General features: G+C 31.3%; 1 protein-coding gene across 1 annotated transcript; it reads right to left on the reverse strand.

Annotated features, from left to right (window-relative positions):
• Positions 1 to 4,061: 4,061 nt before the first annotated feature.
• On the reverse strand, positions 4,062 to 10,033 carry LOC102579919 (secoisolariciresinol dehydrogenase-like). Its single transcript, XM_006362090.2, has 3 exons — positions 9,945 to 10,033; positions 4,698 to 5,038; positions 4,062 to 4,545 (listed from the first exon to the last, which is right to left on the reverse strand). The coding sequence occupies exons 1-3, from the start codon at positions 9,965 to 9,967 to the stop codon at positions 4,118 to 4,120; spliced, it is 792 nt and encodes a 263-aa protein (XP_006362152.1). The 5' UTR covers positions 9,968 to 10,033; the 3' UTR covers positions 4,062 to 4,117.
• Positions 10,034 to 10,413: the final 380 nt, after the last annotated feature.

A 10,413-nucleotide genomic window follows, 5' to 3' on the forward strand; every position in this document is an offset into this window, starting at 1 on the left:
CGGAAGTGAAAGGCGGTATAACAAGGGTAGACAGGAACACGAAATGGAATCCACAAGCTATTAAAAAAAGAGAAAGGGTAGAAAGTGAAAACAAATTGGATGCACCGGAAGCAAAAAAAGAAGATGAAACAATGAAGGAGGTATCAGACAACAAAGGAGCAAACAAGGTAAGGAAACTTAATGAAGGTGCTTTCCATGATGATAATAATAAACAAAATGAGAAAATGAAAAAAACAGATGGTTTAGCAAAAACGGAGAACAAGGAGAAGATACAAGAATCCCAAACCAGTCAAGAAGAAAAGGTGGATTTGGAAGAATGTCAGAACATTGTAGAGAATCCAAAAGTAGAGCAGGTAGAAGTAAGATTAAAAACAAACACAGGGAGACGAGTGAGGGTGCTGAGTTGACAACAACAATAGAGACAAATGATTCTCAACCCATACCAATTATAAATCCATCACATGATACGCTTATTTTTATAATATATCACACGAGGAAGCTGAACAAAGAAGGGGGCCTAAAGAAGATTAGGATATAGGGAACAACATTGTGGACATTGTTGTATCAGGAGATTTGTCACCTATGAAAATAAAAAAGATAAGAGAAAGCAACAAGAAGTCTAGGGAAAGGTGGTTCCATTAAATATAACAACAAGGAGTAAGAAGGGCCAGACCAATCAATATGATCAATGATTAACAATAATTATAATTCAGAATATCTTAAGTCTCAAAATGTATTTGAGAGATTATTGGATTTGCATAGAAGACATCATTACACACATATAGCTCTTTTCGAGCCATTTCAAAGTCCACTGGAATTGAGGAGCATATGAAGAAGTTAAGGTTACAAAATGTTATGGTAAATTGCTTGTCACGATCCAAAGTATACCCTAGGTGTAACAGGTCTTTAGACTCTGAGAGGCCCTACACAAACAACTTAATATGCATCATACAAGATAATAGAATTTAAAGAATTCAAAAGACAATACTATATCATAAAGAGTTTGACAAAAGCGTAAGTCTAACATAAGTCTCAAAGTCTTGCTCCTCGGAACATGAGGACTCACCAATTTTCAAAAGTCCAAAAGGATCAACTAGCCATAAGTATGGGAGGTTGGAGCGTCGGACCCTACATTAGTGAAACAATGTAGGAACAAGTATGCATTAGTACATGGAATGTACTAAGTATGATAGCAATGCATAAGAGTTGTGAAATCATGGTAAACAGGACTTTACATGATATGCAATGACCAAACTAAATCGTAAGATAACATGTTAGAAAATATAAGTCATGATCATGTTAAATGCAAGGTAACCATCTTTAAAACACTTATGAGATACTTAAGAAAGTAACCTTAGTTTGTTATTGTGGAAAGTTTGTCATTAGCCGACATAGACCATGTGAACTATAACATGGAATCTGGTGTCTATCCCACACTGAAAAGAGATGTCCTTACTTTCCAAGGTGAACACCATAAACTTGAGCTAAATTAGATCCACTAAGTAATGTCTATCTAAGAAAAACCTATGCTGACACATAGTTATGGGATAGAGAGATTGCTACTAGAAACTAGACCTATAGTAACGAGAGAGTTCCCATCTCAATATCTTCTCGGTGTTAAGCATAAATCCCACATAATATTCGTTAATCATATTCATCCTATTATCCATGAAAATACACAATTAAGTAACCAATCCAAGCTATAGTTCATTAAGAATAGTTCCTAAATCTTGATTCAAACTTAGGTGAGAAAATCTTTCAACCCTTTGAATTATTTATATGAGAATAACCTTTCACAACAATAACATGAATGCTTTACTCTGAAAGCAACCTTAAAACATTTATATTGATTACATAGAAAGAACATGCATATCTTCATAAATTCATCTTTCATAGTTTATAAGCTTAATCATGTGCTCATACTCTAAAACTCGTGGGGCATGCATGAGTTTATATGTATTTAACTCCAAAATATATAATTACCTCAATCCATGCATAAATAGATAGAACACAATTAATTTAATCAAAATTGAAAAGAGTCCATGAAGATTGAATAAAACTCTAACTTTGATTGGATAATCTAACTTGTAAAATTAAGGAATTTAGGAACCCTTTGTAGGAAATAACTCCATAGGTGAATACTAACTGATGTAGATCAAAGTGATACTACTTCAAGGAGGCCTTTCACAAAGATTCAAGTGAAGGACCTTCAAACATTGCAAGTTTTATGGATGAAGATGGAACCTTTGGAAGTCTCCAACATGAAAGATTTGAAGATATTTAATATATTAAGTGCTCTACCATTTTAATTACCCTCTAATTTAATGAGGGTCAAATTGGGTCTTTCTTCACTATTTTTTGTCCTTAGTATAAGTATTAGATATTAGGGTTTCATAAGTAGTTTTTGGATATGTTGAATTGTGCCTCTTGTGAGAGCTTGGAAATCCTTTGTTGAACTTCAACATCTTGCCCTAGAACTTTCAAGTAAGGTTGCTACTTTCTTGAGGATTCTAATAGATTAGGTGTTTTTTTATCTCAATTAAGTGGTGTTTTGGTTTGTGTCACCATTACATCTTTTAGTTGTTTGCACTTAATTGTGTTTATCTCTCTTTTATCTATCTTTTTTTGTTTCTATTTCATTTCCTTCTTCTTGTTTCACATCAAATCAGTACCAGAGCAAGGCCAAAGAATTGTTCCTACAATTCCCAATTCTTGAATTGTTGTTTTCTGAAATCTATAAAAAAAAAAAACAGTTACTCCTCATGTGCATCTGCAGCTTCTGCTACTTGTGCTTGCAAAGCACCAGAGGCCTTTGCTCTTGACCTGCAGACCTTGGATATGTGCCTGTCTGCTTACAATTGCTGAATATTGCATTGACTCTCCACCAACAGTACTTCTCCAGATGTGTAGTTCTTTTACAATGTTTGCACGGAGGGAACTTCTGTTTCACATCTCCACTATTGTTTCCTCCACCATGCTTGTCCGTATTCTTTTGGTTGAACTGTTGCTTTCCTTTACCAAATATTTGCTTTTGTACAGAGAAAGCTCCTTCAGTGAACTTGTCCCATCTCATTGTACTCATTTGCTCTTGTGCTTGAAGAGCACTCATTAGTTCACCTAATGAAAGTTTGTCGGGTCCTTAAATTCTTCAAGAGAGGAAGTCTTAGATTCAAACCTCCACAAGAACTTTCTCCACAATTTTTTTGTTTGTATATTCTTCACCAAGAAGTCTAATGTTATTAACAATTAAAGAGATTCTATCAGCATACTTACTGATTGTTTCATCCTCCTGCATATTCAAGGACTGAAACTCTCTTTTCAAGTTCAACACTTGCATTTGACGTGTTCTATCGCTGCCTTGATATTCTTCTTTCAACCTATCCCAAGCCTCTTTTGCTCTTTTGCAAGCCATGATTCTGTAAACACACAGAATCTGCCACAACATTTTGCATAAGCGACTTGGCTTTAGATTTCTTTTGCCTTCTCTTCATTGTTTGATTTGATTTGAGCCAAGGTAGGATTTGTTGGTAGAGCAGCAAGTGGTTTATCTTCTGTCACACAGTTTCCTCAAGTTCATAGGCTTCCAGAAAAGCTTGCATCTTCACAGACCAGATTGGATAATTTTCATCGGTGAAAGTGAATGGTGGATTTAAATGTAGGTTGTTGGATGTCATTTGTGTTGTAGGTTAAAACTTTTTGGTCCTATAACATCAACTAGAGGCTTTGATACCACTGTTAAAACAGAAACACTCAAGAAACTGATTTGAAGAATAAAAATAGAGTGAACTTATGAAATTCCAGTTGTATATTAATTTGCAGAAGATCTGAATTTATACAAGGAAAAACCTAACTATTTCCTATCTAGTAGCCACTTACAAAGTGGATGTTAAAACTAAATAAGAACATGTGCCACTAAGAGCCATAAAAGGGGCTACTAACTTCAGAAAGTTGAGCAACTAAAGTTGATCAAGTCTAGCTAGAAAATAGAAAGCACTAAACTGAAATAAGTAAAAAACAGTTAAAATAATAAGCTGGAAAAAAATGTCCATGGTCTAACAAAATGAAGTAAACATGACTTTTATTCAAAATTACGTGTAGCTTTATCAAATACAAAAAACTACTTGAACATTGAGAAACCTCGATTCTCAATTGTGAATCCACCATCAATAATAAAATCTTGGCCATTAACATACTTGGACTCATCACTTGCTAGGAAAACAGCTGTTTCGGCGACATCATTAGGAGTAAGTGTAGCACCTTTTAAGGAAGAATAAACATCTGAATCTTCCTTCCCCATCTTTTTTAAGGTATTTAAAGCTGATGCCGTAAGAATAACGTATGGCGACACACAATTCACACGAATGCCATATCGTCCTAAATCAACTGCAGCATTCCGAGTAAGTCCTAACAAGCCATGTTTTGAACTCGTGTAGGCATGAGGACAAACACCACCTATGGATGAACAAACACTACCAGTTGTAATTATGCTACCTTGACCGCGAGGGATCATGACTCGTGCTGCTTGTTTAATTCCAAGAAATGTACCTGCCAGGGAAATTAAATTTGTACTTTTAAGTCTCGGACATATGGACAAATTTTCATTCTGATCACAACATGCTTTTCAATAACTCCAAGTTAAATATGTTGAGTAAAATATCACAAGGATCAAAGCCAGAATATAATGACTTTTTCCATACCTACGAGGTTAGTACTAATGACTTTTTCAAAGTCAGATTTTTCATTTTCAAGAATATTGGATTTGACTGCTCCCATAATACCAGCATTATTGTACATGATGTCTAGCTTGCCATACTTGTCTACAACAATGTTCACAACATTTTCTAGGTCTTCCTCTTTTGTAACATCACAATGCACAAAGGTAGTTGATGATGGATCCAAATCTTTGCAAACTTTATGTGCCAAGTCGTCTTGAATGTCTGCAATCACCACTTTGGCTCCATACCTAGAGAAAAGTTTCGCAGCTGCTTCACCAATGCCACTAGCAGCACCAGTTATAATTGCAACTTTACCTTTAAGCCTAAAATAAATAATAATGATGTGTGTTACTCCTTAACATTTCATGAGTTTTTGTCTATTGGCCATGTATAATATTACCACCTCCGTTCCAAAGTAAGTATTATCCTAGTAAACATTACACTATAAATACAATATATAGTTTATTAATCTATCTTTATTTAATAAATATTTTTTTTTAGAAATAAACATTATTCAGAAGATGGAATATAATAATATGGATGGAAAACTTGTAAAATTTTGTCTTGAATTCCTAAGATGAGACTTATTTTGGAACAGAGAGTATAAACTAAAAGCTACTTTTCCACAGAAGATAACATTAATGTTGCCAATAGGAATCTCGGCAACAGGGCAGGATAAAAAAGGGGTGGGGCGAGGAGGGGCAGGGCAGGACAAAACAGGGCAAGTAAACTACAATTAAAATTCTAAATGGGACGGGGCGGGGCTAAACAATATACATATGTGAAGTTCTACTCTTGTAATTAGAAACATGTTAGTTAAATTTTCTGTTATAAGATACCGTAATAACAGCAAGCACTGTTTGTGATCAATACTTTGTCTTACCCATGAAAACTAAGCACTGTAACTTTAAAATTTTATCTTTATATAACTTTTTGTCCATACATTATTTTCTTTTTAAAAAAAAGGATAAGCAAAGCTTCATTGATAATATTTTGATTATCTTAAAATTTTCTAAACTATCGTTACAAATTTGAAAAAAATATAATTGAAGGAGCTAAGTAGGGCGGGACAAGTCGGGCAGGTTGAAAAACAATATAATATTGAATAAATCAGGTAGGGCAGGTTGAATCTATGATAGAGTAAGGCTTCACCTATCCCATCCCGCCCTATTGTGAGCCTGTTTGCCATTCTTGACAGAATTCAACAAATATCAGGCAGGAAACATTAAGCTTTTCCCATTACTCACTTGGGTTGTGCTCTGTTTGCAGAAGGAAGATAATAAACAATTAGAGGATGGCACGCAAAACTTGTCACTTTTTATAAAATGTATATATGACGTACGATAGAAGAATCTCCCCATTTTTTAGTTTGTTTGAATGCCCTCATATTATGATTAAGACATTAGGAAAATAGGAGTAGGGTCTTTTGTCATTTAGGGTGTGTTTGGTATGAGGAAAATATTTTTCATCGAAAATGTTTTAATGTTTTTCTCGAAAAATAAGTGGATTTCTAACTTATTTTCTCATGTTTGGTTGGTGAGTAGAAATATTTTTTGATGTTTTGTTGGTGAATGAAAAATATTTTTCAGAAAATATCTTTATTTTTTGCTTGAGACTAAAAAATACTCTTTAAAAAAAATATTTTTTGATCCGAAAATCAACCCCGATAATTGATTTATGACTCGACCCCAACATCCAAACTAGGACAAGACCCCGATAACCATTCTGTAATCCAACCCTGAGATTTGACTTAGGACCTCACCCAGGAAAAAAAATTTCAAAAACAATATTTTTTTTTAAAAAGATCGACGGGGTCGCGGGGAGAGGGATAGGGATGGCGTAAAATTTTTATTTTTTTTAAATTTAAAATATGTTTCAAAAATATTTTTCTCCATGCCAAACACACCCTTAATCACAACCTGCAAAATATAGAAGCTATTGGCAATCCAATCTATAACTAAAGCTATTGAATTTGTGGATGAAAGCTTGAATGTTGCTGGTTTTCGTTGATGTTCTTCACAGAGAAAGACTCTTTGTGTATGAATCTATTGTGAGCTATTTTTAAAAGGTGGTTTGGTAGAGTTTATTAGAATAATTTTAAATAGAGTGTATTAGGAATGTTGAGATTAGCTATGTTATGATTATTTTTTATCTACGATTTGATTCAGTGTATTTAGGGTAGTTTTGCTTTTAACTATGCTTATGATCATGTAAACTTGACTCTCGTTGACTTGATACATTCTTTAAAAAAAATTATATTATTATTGAACTAACCTTATTAGTGATGCGCTAGAATTCTAAATTTGAGTACTATTTCCTCTGTTATTTATACTTGTCCACTATTTCATAAATAAACTTTTATATTTACCTGTCATTTTTAATATATTTAGAAAAGATAATTTTTTTTATCATGATTTACCATTAGCATTAATCACTTATTTCTCAAATCATTTTTCAAGACATAATACTAAACATCAAATAATAGGGGTTGTGTAGTAAAATAGTCATGTCAAATTATTTTCTTCTTAAATGGATGGGTCAAGTCCAAATGTGACAAATAAAAATGAACAAAGAGAGTACTATTTTATGTAGTTGTTTAATACTAAAGGCTAGCTTTGTTGGAGAATAAGTTATCTCGGAATAAATTATCCCGTATTTTATTCCAACCAAATATGGGATAACCCATCCTATTAATTCCAAAATTAATTATGCCTTATCCTCATGCCAAACGAGGCCTAAGGGTCGTATGAGAAAAAAAAGCTATTTTGATATGTTAAAATAAACAAGTAAAATGAAATATCTATGTTTGAATAGGGACCAAATAAAATGAAATGAATGGAGCATTAACCATCCTTAATATGCTAATATCATAATTTATTATGTCCTAGTTATATAACTTATAATATTGAATAAAATATAAAACCAATATATGTATTAATCATACATAAATGAAGGGGTCGTTTGTTAGCTGTATAAAATAAGTCTTATCCATGTATTAGAGTCCGTATAATGTATACGACGTTTGGTAGACGGATAAGAAAAGGGTTATTCATGTATATAATTAATACAACATTTGGTAGGTGGATAATAAAAAAGTTATTCATGTATATATATAACTAATACATGTATAACTCTATCCAACAACTAAATGACCCCTAAAAACCTACTAGAAAAACAATTAAATTATGTCATAACTAATACATAACTTTGTTATTCATGTATTATATTTTTTTATACCATGTTTGATTTGCAAAAAGAATCAAAGTTATTCATGTATTAATTTTACACAATGTTTGGTTGTAAGTTTTCAAATATTGTATAAAAGTTATTCATATATTAATTTTATACAATGTTTGATATGGTAGCTTTTCAAGTGTTATATAAAACTTATTCCAGTATTAATTTAATTTATAGGATGTTTGGTTGCAGTTTTTGTAATCCTACATAATTAATACTTGTAGAAAATATGAGGAAATCTATATATAATTTATGCGGAATAGAAGATGGAATAAGTTGTGTGTATTAGTTATACATGTATTAAAATAGTAAATTACTTCTTTACCCCTATCAATTTACTTTTGCAACAAATCAAATAATTAATACATGTAAAAAAAAGCACTATGAGTTTTCTTGCTTTGGGTTTTTTATCTTCTTAATTACTTTTAGTTTCCTTGCTTCAATTTTTGTTAATTATTTTCTTTGGGGGCAAGGCAGTGACTACTAATTGTAATTAATTTTATTTGCATAGTTTCTCTGTAACGCACTACCAATACAAGTTTTAATTTTTTTAGTTATTTTTTATTTCTTTTAATTTAAACTATCTATCGCTTAATTATTTTATCATATTGAGTAAAAATTACTTAATTACTTTTAGTTATTTTGTATTTACTTTATTGTTTTTAACTATTGATATTTATTTAATTTTAATGTGTTATTTATATAGTTTTTTTATTTCAATGGTTATAATAAACATTAGCTCACTAATTATATATTGGATTAAGAAATAAAAATTAGCTCAGTAATGTATTGTAATCTCGACATAATTAAATCATGCATAAATAATATCTACATAATACGTGTATAACTAAATCTTGCATAACTAAACTCTACCTAACTAATATATAAAACTAATACATGTATAACTAAATCTTGCATAACTAAACTCTACCTAACTAATATATAAAACTAATACATGTATAACTAAATCTTGCATAACTAAACTCTACCTAACTAATATATAAAACTAATACATGTATAACTAAATCTTGCATAACTAAACTCTACCTAACTAATATATAAAACTAATACATGTATAACTAAATCTTGCATAACTAAACTCTACCTAACTAATATATAAAACTAATACATGTATAACTAAATCTTGCATAACTAAACTCTACCTAACTAATATATAAAACTAATACATGTATAACTAAATCTTGCATAACTAAACTCTACCTAACTAATATATAAAACTAATACATGTATAACTAAATCTTGCATAACTAAACTCTACCTAACTAATATATAAAACTAATACATGTATAACTAAATCTTGCATAACTAAACTCTACCTAACTAATATATAAAACTAATACATGTATAACTAAATCTTGCATAACTAAACCCTAGATAACTAATATTGTAATACATATATAACTAATACGCACATTACGAATACATGCGTAACTATATCCAACTACCGTACGACTCCTAAGTGATGAAGTGTGGGAAGGACAAGAATGACCTTGTGGACCTTCTATTAGGTGGTGGGGAAGGTTGTCACTTGGTGATGAGCCGCTAGTGATGGCTGAGTTGGTTCCCATTTCTATTATTTTTTTTTGGAAATGACCCAAAAAATGAATAAATACTTTTTTTAATGTGTTGGAAAAAAGATTTGAGGGCATTCAAGAAATTAAAAAAAATGGAGAAATTGCGAGTTTACTATCTATCTTTCAGTATTAGTTGAGCAAGATATATTAGAGCACCAAAACTGTGATCATACTGATAGATGTTAAAAAGTGAAATGAGAATTTTGAAGTTTTAAATTTAAATTTTGATGGAAACAAAAATTCACTAGATAATTTCATCTTATTTGTCATAATTTTAATAAATAAATTCACCTTATATCTGCTGAAAGATGTCACAAATCCTATAAAATTAATCAAAAACATATTCAAGTTGATCCAATCATCACAATTATAAAAATATATATAAAAAATGTCTAACCTTCTTGCTATGTGGGCAGCCATTGGAAACTGTAAATAGCCCTAAAAGACTTCAAGTTGGAACAGAAAAGTAAAATGTTTGGACACTAGTGCGATATTTATATATTTAAAAGGAGAGATAGGATAGAAGGATTATTAGCCACAAATTGGGAAAAATGCATAAATTATGTGATGAAAAGTCAGTTACAGATTTAAATTATTGTGATGATTTATTACGCACTTGAATTACTTAAAAGTAAATTTATTTAAACACTGACACACATATAACCAGTCACATGATGAGAACGTGTTTCACACTCGCGCCACATCATCATCATGTCACTGTCACATAAATAATTACGTCAGATTTTTTTAAAAAAATACATGTCACTCAATTGCTTCTTCTTCCCTATACGCCATCAAACCCACCATTAAAACGCTATCATTGTTGTTATTATCACCAAATTCACTTTTTCACCATCATAAATTTC

Source organism: Solanum tuberosum, unplaced genomic scaffold (genome assembly GCF_000226075.1).
Source record: "Solanum tuberosum cultivar DM 1-3 516 R44 unplaced genomic scaffold, SolTub_3.0 scf00383, whole genome shotgun sequence".
Taxonomy (NCBI): Eukaryota; Viridiplantae; Streptophyta; class Magnoliopsida; order Solanales; family Solanaceae; genus Solanum; species Solanum tuberosum.